Source organism: Acanthochromis polyacanthus, chromosome 15 (genome assembly GCF_021347895.1).
Source record: "Acanthochromis polyacanthus isolate Apoly-LR-REF ecotype Palm Island chromosome 15, KAUST_Apoly_ChrSc, whole genome shotgun sequence".
Taxonomy (NCBI): Eukaryota; Metazoa; Chordata; class Actinopteri; family Pomacentridae; genus Acanthochromis; species Acanthochromis polyacanthus.
This window is the reverse complement of record NC_067127.1, coordinates 2134312-2147142: the sequence shown is the minus strand read 5'-3', so window position 1 is coordinate 2147142 and position 12831 is coordinate 2134312. Positions and strand designations below refer to the sequence as shown.

At 37.8% G+C, this 12831-nt stretch overlaps 2 protein-coding genes across 2 annotated transcripts in view; one reads left to right on the top strand and one right to left on the bottom strand.

Moving 5' to 3' along the window:
* The window catches only part of slc17a5 (solute carrier family 17 member 5), a 950640-nt gene that overhangs the window by 846555 nt on the left and 91254 nt on the right, over window positions 1-12831 (bottom strand). The gene's annotated exons all lie outside the window — the stretch shown is intronic.
* Window positions 1-12831, top strand: part of kcnq5a (potassium voltage-gated channel, KQT-like subfamily, member 5a) — a 157503-nt gene that overhangs the window by 121106 nt on the left and 23566 nt on the right. The window contains 2 exon segments of the mRNA XM_051959839.1: window positions 5137-5231; window positions 6872-6898. Coding sequence (XP_051815799.1) covers window positions 5137-5231; window positions 6872-6898 — 122 coding nt within the window.

Here is a 12831-nt window from a genome sequence, read left to right as displayed (position 1 = left end):
GAGGCTCCAACAGCAACACACACTGCTGGGATTTATTAGCCGTTTCCATGGCGATCGCTCTCCAAGCGGACGCTCCTCCAGACCGTCGCTCATCCTAACACACTTTACCGGCTGCATCACTTTCTAATGAACTATAAATATTGCCGTGGAGTGCGTCCAGAGGTGCGTCTCCGTTCCGTCCACCTTCCTCTACCTTCTGACCTACTTTTGGACTTTTTCCACGCGATAATCCAAATCTGTGCAGCGTGGTTTCAAATGTTGTCGTCGTCCGTATCACGTATGACAAAAATGCAGCGCGCCAGCTGCTCCATGCAAACATCCTGGGTTGAAACACACGAGCAGTCGATCAAAATTTACCTCCAAGAACTCTGCAGCTGACCCAGTTTTCAGAGCTACATATTTGGAAGCGGAAATAACTCCGGAAATTTAAACCGTTACCCAAACTGCATGTGGTGAGAAGTGGCTCTAATGAAAGGTTTCCTGGACTGAATGTGTCGCAGGAGGAAAACACGTCTACAAATGAGGCCAAGAAACGCAACATTCGCTGCCCTCGGTGTCCAATAATCCACCGCCTCGATTGTTTAATGAAGCTAACAAGCCTTCCTGGTTGAACTTTTAAAGCCAGAAACTGTCACCTAATTATGTAAATATATTATTTGCACTGAACAAAAAGAAAATCCCTGCGTGACGTTGATAATGGAAGCCAAAAACTTCACCTGTTTGTGCAGCAGATTGAAATTGTAAAAAGCCTGTGTGAAGTTCTAACACCTTTTGCAACCAGTGCATCCCAATTTATGGCGTCATAAAGCTCCAAATTCTCAGACAACTTCCAAAATGTTCTGTAAATACTTACTTAGTGATTGGCATTTATCTGTGTTTTACTGCACATGCAGCATGAGTGCATTAATTTTAGTTTTCCTTCCAAATAAGTGGTTTAAATCAATGGTCTCCAACCACCACAGAAAGAATAAAAACGGTTTATTTTACATTTTATTTCTGGTGGAAGCTGCAGGGCGTTTTATTTTGAAAAATGACTAGATCGTCTTCCTGTCTGTGCGTGTCTCCTCCAAGGAACAATTGATTAAATTGTGGGGTGTTTCTGAGTCGCCCTCTACATATTTAAGTCATGTGATCCGGTGCATAACACACACATGCAGAACACACGCCTGAGCTCAGAGCAATGTCATTTTTATTAAAGATTTCATCTGTTGGAAGTGATCTAGTGACTGAGCAGCCTTGGAGGAGGACTGAGCTCAGGTCCGTGGTGCAAAAAATGTTGGAGACCGCTGGTTTAAATGATGTTAATAAAGTGAAGATTTAATTAAAAACTGATGCGTCACAAAGCGTAGTGTTTGAGATTTATCTATATTTTACTTTGCACACACAGCTTCAGTGCTTCAGTTTTGTTTCCCTTCCAAATAAATGGTTTAAATTATATTATTAAAGTGAGGATTTATCTCACAATGCGTCCACTGGAGCTTTCACTATGACGCAGGATCACCAAACCCAGGATTTGTTTTGGTTGAGTGACTTCACTAAACCTGACTTCTTTAATCAATGTTTCTGTGAGCTCGTTCACATAAAATCAAACTAATTGGAAACATGTCTAGAGCTGCATATTTCTCAGAGGAAGAATAAAACATAATCCTAAAATGATATGAGGAAAGTGAAGCTATAATACAGGCAAAAGTAGCACAGTCTGAATGTGTGAGTTTAATAGTTATCAGCATCCCAGCCTCATCGTTAAGGCACGAGGAGGTCAGACTCTAATTGCAATTGTGTGTTCCGTTGCTTAAATTAATGTTGCTTAGATTTAGCCGTACTCTTTCCGCTCCAACTCTAAATGGTCTTGAGAGCAAATAAAGAAGAAATATTAAAACATAACTCAAACCGATGAGTAAACTTAGAGCAGATGTTGTAACGTCAGCAAACAGGAGGCTTTAGTGCTTTAATCAGCCTCTGTTTTGTTATTAAACTGCTATTAGGAGTATAGAACGGTCGTCTAGAAGAAGGAATAAAGCCAGAAGGAATACAGGTTCCATCCACCTCCTGGCCTGAATCTCATCTCTATGCCGCTCAGGGTTTCTTAAATCTCCCACCTTCCCTCTGCAGGATCTTACAGGAACCGTTTTCCAGGATTATCGATCGGTCGGTAGGCGGTGCTTTTGCATCGATCTGTTATCTTTAACGTTCCCGAGAACGTTAGGTGTTCGTAAGTTACCATGGCGATGTGCTCCAGTAAGACGTAAAACCAAGAACCTGAATTTACCTCACAGTTTCTGCTTCATGGTGCAGATATTTTAGTGTGATGTTGGCGAGATATTTTAACAACTATTTATGTTAAAAATGTCTATTTGTTCACTGGAGAACATGCCCCTCTCAAAACAAGAAAAAAACTTATTTCAGGGAACTTTTACCTTGAAATAAGTGGGAAAAAAAATCTGACAATTTAACAACTGAAAAATGTCTTGGTAAGATTTCTTGAAATAAGATGTGATATTTAGAATATTAAGATCTTATAATTAGCTAGGACAAATTATTTTAAGCTACATTTTAAATCAAGTGGGATGAAAGATTCTGACTAAAAATAAGACAAACAGACTTTTTGCAGTGTTATTCATGCATACCGACCAAACTGATGCTTTAATAACCCGTTAAATGTGCATTTTTTCCCGTGTGTTTCTGTTTTACTGACTCTTCAAGAAGCACCTGATCGCTCTCTGTTATCCGCCAACCTCACAATGTTTTTTTTTTTTCCCAGCAGGTATAAAGGAAACTTGGAAGCAGCTTTGATGTGTTAAATCTGTGGATAACATTACTGTTCTGTGTTTCACTTCACTCCCCTCATCTCACACAGCTCTCCCCGCTTTAAATCACTGTTCGTTCTGTACGCAAGGGAAAGGAAATTACTACTGTCCTCATGCCTCAGCAGCTGGTCAGCTCTAAATATAACCGGCTGGAATAACTATTTTTCCTAATAGCTGTACTTTTAGAGCTTGATTGAATCTCCAAATGACTTTAAAGTGGTGTCCAGAGGAGCGACCGGCGTTTGGCAGGTGGCCGGTATTAATTTTCCAACCTGTCTGCGTAAAGTGTTTATATTTGGGTCTTCCAGTCGCGTCACAAATCTTGTAACCACACCTGGCGCCGTAGAGGAGGTTCATGTAAAGAAAGACACCTGTAAAAACGACCATAGTGGACATACAGTCGGGGATTTTTGCTGTTATGTTTGTTGTCAAATTAGGGGCATCGTTGAACCAGAATGCTATTATAGTGTCCAAAATGGGGATATTAATGATTATACATCATGTGATCAATTGTTGTTGTTAATCTACATGACTAAAATGATGTTAATCAGTAAGGAAAACGACATACATGTAAAAAAAAAAATGCATTGGGGATTAGCTGTAGTGCCTAGTTGTTCCACTAGGTGGCAGATCTTCCTGTTTTATGCTGTAGAGGCCACAGCATGCATCACTTGGACTTCACTTGGCAAACAAAGATTTTAGTTTTAGCTAGCAACGGGCACCATGACAAAGACTTCTGTGGTAGTTAATGGCTCCCCAATTAAAGATCAGCTAAAAACTACCGATACAGAATTTTATGGTAGTGTCTACAGATACGGACCCGTACCCGTAGCCTGTGGGCTACGGATACGGCACTTTCCATTTGCCAGACAGATACGGACCCGTACGCGAGTCTCGCGAGTCAAGAAGCTGCTAACCACTGCAAACTGTTGAAAGGTAAGCAAAGGTTAAGGTTAGGGTTAGTGTTAGGGTTAGGTTTAGGGTCCGTACCTGTAGTACCGATGCTACGGGTCTGTACCGCTAGCGTCTACCGGGAGTCACGTGACCAGATCTCGCTTATCTGATTGGCAAATGGAAAGTGCCGTATCCGTAGTCCACAGGCTACGGGTATGGGTCCGTACCTCTAGCAACAACCAAATTTTACAGTGATTGGATTTGTTGATTATTCTTCAACAAAGAATTGTACATAAACCCATATTCCACTTTTTCCAGATGTATAACATGCGTTTTTGGCCTCTAAATCCATCCAGCTGAGACAGATGGATGGATGGATAGATAGACAGACAGACAGACAGACAGACACCTGGCTCACAAATGTTAATATGAAGAAGTCAAAGTCAGCTTTATTGTCAATTCTTCAATATGTACGTGGCATACCAAGAATCGAAATTACGTTTCTCTTCTTTTAGATTTTGTGACTTTATGACCTGCATCACACCAAAATAGTTGTTCATAACAATTATAAAAGGGCTTCATTTGTGATGCTCTGCCTACATGTTTGTATTTTATGGCTTTATGATCTTTATCACACTAAAACTGTTGCTCACAACAACTGGGAAAGTGTTTTGTTTCTTATATACTGCCACCATAATTAAGCATTGATTCAACTCAAGAACAAAAACCATTTGGTCAGACTCCCTGACTATGAGGATGAGATGAGATTTGAGCAGCGTTTTCTGACTGTACGTCCAAGTCACACCCTTAAATGAGTTCTTATTCCCAAAGTTGCTTATTTAGAGACATACAGGGGGTCCTCGACTTAAGTCTGAGTTCGCCGTAAGTCGAAACCCCGGTGAAACTGTATGTTTCTACCCATATGAGAACCTCCAACGCGGCTGCTGGTTGGTTACAGATCCCCTAAAACGTCTTGTTCACATGAATCCCTTCTTTCCTGACGTTTGTGCCATTGCCCTCCTGTGTCACGTATGTGTTCGTGTACATGTGAATGCGTGTCCATTTTCTGCTCCCTCCCCCCACCCAGGCGGCTTGGCGTCTGTATTCCACCGACGGCGCTCGACCCTACCTCAGAGCCACCTGGCACCACTACCAAAGCGCCCTCCCCCCCCTCAGGCATGTATCCCCTCCACCTCCACCTCCACCTCCACCTCCACTTCCCTCCCAAACGAATGCATCAACACCACCCCAACAGAACTAATCAGGTTTTTCTTTCCCCCCCTACTTTCACTCCTCACCTCCCTTCTCTGACCTCTACTACTCTCCCTCCCCTCTTTTTGTTTTGTTTTTTTTATTTTACTTCCTCCCACACTTCACTCCGATCATCGTTTTTGATTTACCGTTCCTTTATTTATCCTGTCGACTCTGCACGTAGTGTGTCTGGCGTAGTTATGCTGCTGATGAGAACTCGGTTTCCATTGCTACCTGGAAGCCTCATTTGAAGGCGTTGCATACCTGCAGCCCCGCCAAGTAGGTAACAACTTACAGACTTACAAACATGGCTGCTGCTGCTCCGCCCTCCTCCTCTTCCTCCTTTTCTTATCCGGCTGCCGTCTGTCCGTCTCCATCGGTGTAACTTCAGCGGCTGTGACTCATTGCTGTGAAGCCTTGTGACCGTTTTGTTCATTCGTTTACCCGCTTTAACCTTTTTTGTTCATCAGGCATGTGTTGCTTTGCATGAACAACCTTTAACACCCTTATAACATTCAGGCACTTTCACACAATCACACACAGGATTAGTAGTTGGTTGGTAGCTGCAGTGGTTTAACTTTAAATAATAGTCGATTTAGATTGGTTTGGATGTTCTCGTACCATCCGATACCATTCGAACGTCATCGCTGTCGTTCCCACATGTACAGAACGGTTAACAGCAAGTTGAGCCCACACTGGAAAAAATGCCCCTCTCAAAACAAGAAAAAAAATTTATTTCAAGGAACTTTTACCTTGAAATAAGTGGGGGGAAAAAGTCAGCCAGTAGAACAAGTGAAAATGTCTTGGTGAGATTTCTTGAAATAAGATGTAATGTTTAGAATACTGAAATCTTAAAATTAGCTTTAAAACTTATTTTGAGCTCTATTTTTCCAGGATTGTCAAGCTTAGGTGTCTTAAAATAAGTCAGATATGCTTAAAAAAAATCAGTTTTTCTCTCAACAATATTTTTTTGCTTTCATGTAACCTCCTACTTTGAGATGTTTTAACCCTCCTGTTGTCTTCATTTACAGGCACCAAAAATATTGTTTCCTTGTCTGAAAAAAATCCAAAAATTCAGCAAAAAAATTCTTCAAATGTCTGAAAATTTGCAAAACCTTAAGGAAGAAAATTCCAATAATTCTGTAAAAGCTTCCCTTAAAAGTTTTTTTTTTTTTTTTTTAAAAACAAATTTGGCAAGAAAATTGTTGTAAATATTTTCACAAAATGAGTGAAAATATTCCCAAAAAAATCCTAAGAATTTCTAAAGTGATTCCATAAATATCGGTAAAATTTTCTTTAAGAATATTCACATAAAAATCAACCAAAATCCAGAAATTTTCTGGATTTTGGTTGATTTTTATGTGAATGTTCTCTAAGAAACATTTTTAACATTTATTTTTTTTCCACCAAAAAATGTTCAAAGATTTCCCAAAAATGTTTCACCGTTAAAATATGTATATTTTCCACATTTTCAAACTTTAAAACGGGTCAATTTTGACCTGCAGGACGACATGAGGGTTAAATTGATTCAGCTTTAGGTAAATTAATCTAAATCCACTGGGTTTTTTGGCAATTTCCAACTTTATAATTCAGTTTTGGTCGTTCAGTGGCTCACGTTAGTTAATTTTGTCTGATATTTGTAATGACTGAACATTAAACATACATAAACTACACAGTACATCTCCATACATCCTCACCTCTCTGAACTGACGCTCAGCCTTCCCGTGCACGGTCGTAGCTTGCATGTGCTTGTAAACGACTAACTCGTGTTGGTTTGAAGTTTCTTTTCTTCCTGCTTCCTCTTGGCTTGATGGCTCCCACATCCATTGGAGCAAACGTCTGTATGAAGCCGTTTTAATCAGCTGGAAAACTGATTTCTCTCCATTTGTCTCCTCCTCTTTGTCCCACTAACCCTGAAGGAAAGAGCAGGGCGAGACCACCTACAGGTTTGTACGACTCTCAGCTCAAATCTACCGCGCAAACACACACAAACGAACACAAACACACACATCTGAGATTATTAGTGTAATGTTCTGTCATAATATCCAAGAAGCTGTGATATTTCTTCAGTTTTGTCCATGTTTATTCATCCTTTAATTGCGGATTTACGCTCAGATGTTTTTTGTTTTGTTTATTGGGATCTACTGGGTGATAATGAGTGGCTGCAACTGAACATTTCTGTCAAAAGGCTGATTGTTTCTTTCGGTATCGATTATTTTCTTGAGCAACTGAACCGTTATTTAACCTTTATTTGGTCACTGGTGCAGAAAATGAGGTGCAGGTTTGACATATTGACTCTTTTTCCTTCACTGGGTGACGTGATAATCAGGATTTTACCAGAGTTGGAGCCGCTTTTCCTCTTTTTTTAATCCGATTTTTCTTTACATCTCCGTCTGATTCCTCCTACTTTCACTGCACTTGACTCTGAGGCAGGGGAGGGTGATGGGCGTCATTGTCTTTGCTGTGTGTTTCAGTGTGTGTTTTAGTGTGTAAATGTGTGTATTTTAGTGTGTAAGTGTGCCTTCTAAGACAGGAGTCTGTACCATGTCTGTACCATGACGCACTTTTTCCATTGGGATGGTATTTATATAACTCATCAAACACAAGTCTAGTAGAGACAGACTCCAGTTGAAAAAGAACGGGGGAGGCGAAGGAGGGTAAAGAGGGAGTCAGAGGGGGGAGAGAGGGGATTTCAGGGAGGAGGGGAAGAAGACAGAGGGAGATTTGTGAGTTTAATTATGCTAGTATAGTTTTTACAGTGCTGCTTTTCCTCTTTGGCAGCGTTTGGGGTCCTCGTGTCGAGGCAGCAGCTTCTCAGGCGTTTAAACTTCAGCTACACACACGTAAATAGAAAACATACACACATATAAAAAATAAAGCACACAACACACAAACAAACACGCTCCTCGTCCTTACAGAAAACAGCCTTTAATGAGGCTTTGTTGCTTCCACAGAAGGCTGCGTTTCATTTCCTTCCTTAGAAACTTTTCTCTGCAGTCAAGTCCAATTTCCACTTCTTAGATCACACAAACGAGACACAAAATAACAAAAAATACCAACACGAAACAAAGCAAAAGAGACAAAAAATTAGACAAAAAGTTGCAAAGGGACAAAAGAACGGAAAAATATGAGACAAAAAATGACAAAAACGAGACACAAAGCCACAAAAAATGAGACAAACAACACGAAACGGAACAAAAAAGAGAAAAAAATTAGATAAAAACTTAAAAAGCAACAGAAAAATGGACAAACAAAAATGAGAAAAAAGTAGACAACAAAACCGAGACAAAAAGGAAACACTAAATGACACAAACCAGAAACAAAAGAACAAAAACATGAGACAAACCACAAAAATCAGACAAAAACAAGACACAAATTAACAAAAAATGACACAAACGACACGAAGCAAAAAAAAGACAAAAAAATGACAGAAAAGTTATGAAGCGACAAAAATGTAACAAAAATGAGACAAAAGATTAAAGATTAAAAAGATTTAAAAAAAGAAACAAAACAACCGAAAAATGGACAAACGACACAAGCGAGACAAAAACCCCACAAAACAACAAAAACAACATACAAAACAACTTGTACAGAAAAACACAAAATGCCAACAATAAGACAAAAAACACTAGAGAGACACAAAGAAAACCCAAAACAACAAAAAAATAACACAAATGACATGAAACAAAGCAAAAAAGAGAAAAAAATTAGACAAAAAAGTTGCAAGGCAACAAAAAATGGACAAAAATGACACAAAAAAATGACAAAAGCAAGAAACAAAATGACAAAAAAGTAGACAAACAACACAAGCGATACAAAAAACACAAAACAATGAATAAAGCAAAACACAAAATGACAAAAATCAGAAACAAAATGACAGAAAATCAGACAAAAAATAACAGAAACAGACAAAATATGACAAAAACATGACAAAAAATGACAAAAGCAAGAAGCAAAATGACACAGAAATGAACAAACAACACAAGCGAGACAAAAAAACACACAAAAGACACACAAAACCATGATTAACTCGCTCCTCGTCCTCACAGAAAACAGCCTTTAATGAGGCTTTGTTGCTTCTGAAGGCTATGTTTCATTTCTTTTCTTAGAAGCTTTTCTCTGCAGCCAAGTCCAATTTGCTCGTGTTAAATCCTAATTACGCTCACTTTTACGGCCCTCGTTCTGTTCCCTCCACCACCAGAAAACACACGCAGGGCTCCGTGTTATTAGCGGTTTTACAGACTGTCGACTGCACTCGGTGGTTTTGGTTTTTAAGCAGACTTGTAAACACCAGCGGTGGTAAACGTTCGGAGCACGCCGAGTGGAAGAGGGCTGGATGCCGGCAGCCTGGAATAAAGGATAACGAGGGTTTGGTTAATGTGTGGAGACAGGTGGAGATTAATTCAACCCTGGTATGTGGGAATGAAAAAGAGGAAAAGAAAGCAGATTATTCCTGCAGTTTCTCTCATTGTGAGATTCTAGTTCTTGTCATTTAAAGGCAAGTTCAGGTTCCACATTCAGCCCAGTCTGATCTCCAGTGGACCGAACCAGTAAAACCACAACATAATAACCTAGAAATAGCCACAACTCCTAATGGTTCCTTTGTTTTAGTGCCAAAAAAGTTCACATTTAAGGACTTATCTTTTTACAGAACCTCATGAACAACCTAAAGAAAAATAAGTTCAGTTTCATCAACATCCATCCTCAATTTATCATTTCCACATTCCAACTTCCAGATCAGAGTGTCTACAAAGGAACACAACATTTAGTCACCTGGAACTGAACCACAGAGGATTTTACTTTAGGATCAAAACGATAAAAAAAAAACAATAAAAATAAGACAAAATATTACAAAATGAGACACAAAATGACAAAAATGAGACAAAAAATGCGACAAAAAAGTTACAAAGCGACAAAAAATGACACGACGCAAGCGAGAAACAAAACGACAAAAAAGTAGACAAACGACACAAGCGAGACAAAAAGGAAACACAAAACGACACAAACCAGAAACAAAACAACAAAAACATGAGACAAACGTCGGACAGTTTCAGGTTCAAATGATCAAAAAGCTGAATTCAGTGTTTTATTTTAATATCAGAAGTTAGAATATTTAACTACTTTTTTAATTAATTTAATGTAATTATTATAATTAATTCCTAAATTCACTGCTTCAGTAGAATTTATTAGGTACAGAAATAAATAATCCTTCTGTTGAAACGCTTTTTTAATGATATTTTTTCAGCCAACAGGTCGTACACAGTTCTATTCCATTCTATTCTATTCTGTTGCTTTATATTATGCTTTTCTATGCAATGCCATGTTGTATTATATTATATTATATTATATTATATTATATTATATTATATTATATTATATTATGATATTAAACTCCTAGTGAAGCAAAACTGAGTTATGAGACCAATTCCATTCATTGCTTTTAAACTGATTAACAAAGAGTTTAGATTAAACACAATATTGATGATGCAGTTACCTGCATTGTTAAGACGACACAACTCATGAAAATAATGTTTGCAATGTAAAATATTTATCTAAATCCATATTTTTTATTTATTTTTTTAGCCATGCATGTAATTAAGGTAGTGGAATAAAAACCATGAAGTAGAGTTATATTAAAGCCATTTTAATGCAGGGAGGTTTTATTTTAATGGATAAAAATGTCCGCATATGTAATTTTGATACACAGAGACGAGCTTTTAGAGGTTTAATCATCGCTCAAAGAGAACATTTAGTGATGCTTCAGAGCTTTCCTGCAGGGTTTAATAGCAGAAATGCGTCGCTCCATGCTGAGTTTGGTCTGGAGTTCCGGGGAAGAAAGAGAAAAGCCTCGGTGACTCTCCTGTATGTGTCATGAATTCACATTATTATTATGTTTGTGGACTCCAGGTGGGTATAGCTTCCACCCTGTTTACCCGTTTTATGGCTCTGCCCTCCTCTCACTGTTTACTGTGCTTCAATATTGACAGCAGAGAGTTTCTCCATCCCTCTTTTAATCTTCCTTCCTCCTTCCTTTATCCCTTTCTTCTCCATCCCTCCTCCGTCCTCCACTCTAGTAAGGGTCTAAGTAATGGGAGACTCTTCAGAAAGTATTCTCGGAAATATAGGAGGTACCTGCAGTATTACCCAGCATCCTCTCTGCCCGGCCCTGCCCTACAGCCCGCTATCCTGAGGGAATGACTGACTAATAGCATGGAGGAGAGCAGAGGAAACCAACTAAACCCCTTCTTCTTAACTCCTTCCTCACTTCTCTTAATCCAGTGAATAGTTTTTTGGTTTTTTTTTGTCTAAACGAGTACTACTGCCTGCTGCCTGTCAAATGCAACCAAATTAAAGGGGAATTCCACCACAAACGACCCTAGAAGTAGGCGTGATTTTAACAGGTGACGTTAAAAACAACAGAGGAAAAATTCATCTGATTTCACAGTAAATTGTACGTTGAACTCTATGGAATCACAACAGTGCCAAAATAAAAGATAAATCTGTTAAAAAATAAGGAAATAAATGTGTAAATATAAGGATGTATAAAATATATATAAATGTAAAAAAAGGAAAAACAAAAGAAAAAGGAAAAACAAAAGGAAAAAGGAAAAACAAAAGGAAAAAAGGAAAAAGCAAAGACAAAATGTGCTTTTAGATTTCCATATTTTTTAATAAATTTATTTTTTGGATTCCTCTTTATATTTACACCTTACCTTAGTTTTTAACAGATTTAACTATTTATTCTTTATATTTATACATTTATTTTCTTATTTTTAGCGGATTTATTATTTTTCTTTTATTTTTTCCTCTTTATATTACAAATTTATTTCTTTATTTTTTAACAGACTTATTCATTTATTTTTTATTTATTCCTCTTTATATTTGCACATTTATTTCCTCATTTTTGACAGATTTCTGATTTTAAATTTCTTCTTTCATTCATACCTTTTTATACTTATACATTTATTTACTTATTTTTAACAGATTTATTTATTCATTTATTTAATCTCCTTTATTTTTACACATTTATTTCCTTATTTTTTCAACAGATTTGTCTTTTATTATGACACTCCTGTGATTCCATAGACTCCCATTAAACAGAATGCTGATTGTCGTTAAACTTTAAAAAATATTCAGAAAAAGAAGATTTTTGAAACTTTTAGGAAATGTTTTCTCACAGAAGACAGCTTTTGAAGTTGAAACTCTGAATAAAAAGAGAAGGTCCTAATTCCCCTTTATTTTTAAAATACATATATATTTTGCGCTTTTTAGTCCAGCTAAATCCTCCTTAAAAACTCTCTTGAGTCCAGCCTCTTGAATTTCTTTCATTTTCTTCCCCTGGGATCAGAAGTAGATTTCATTTGAGAATCTTTTTTTTCCCCACCAGATGTTAGAAAAAAACGTTTATTCAAAAGTAATATAAACAAAATGAAGAATTCTCGAGGCTGGACTCTTTACCTTAAATAATCCCCCAAATAGACGCCCATTTCAGCATACAGATGTGTAGATTTCCCCCTTTTTCTGCATGCTTCCTGCATTTTTACCACTGTGCACTTCTCTTCTCCGTCATTTCCAGCAGTAACACATGGAGGGAAAGGTAATATGCAAGATTTAAGGGCGTGTTAGTAAAGTTTTCATGGAAAAATTACCTGGTATGCAACAGAAAATGGCTTCCACCATAGAACTCACTAATAATATGAAGTTTAGCCTTGAACGCTGGTAAAAATATGTTGTCACATGATGCAGAAAGTAAAAGAAAGCAGGTAAATATCACACATGCACGTCAGTAAGTTTGGAGAACCAACGGAAAACCACCAGGGATGGAAAATACGAGTTTATTTATGGATTTAAATAGATTAGTTCAATTTGTGGCATGGAA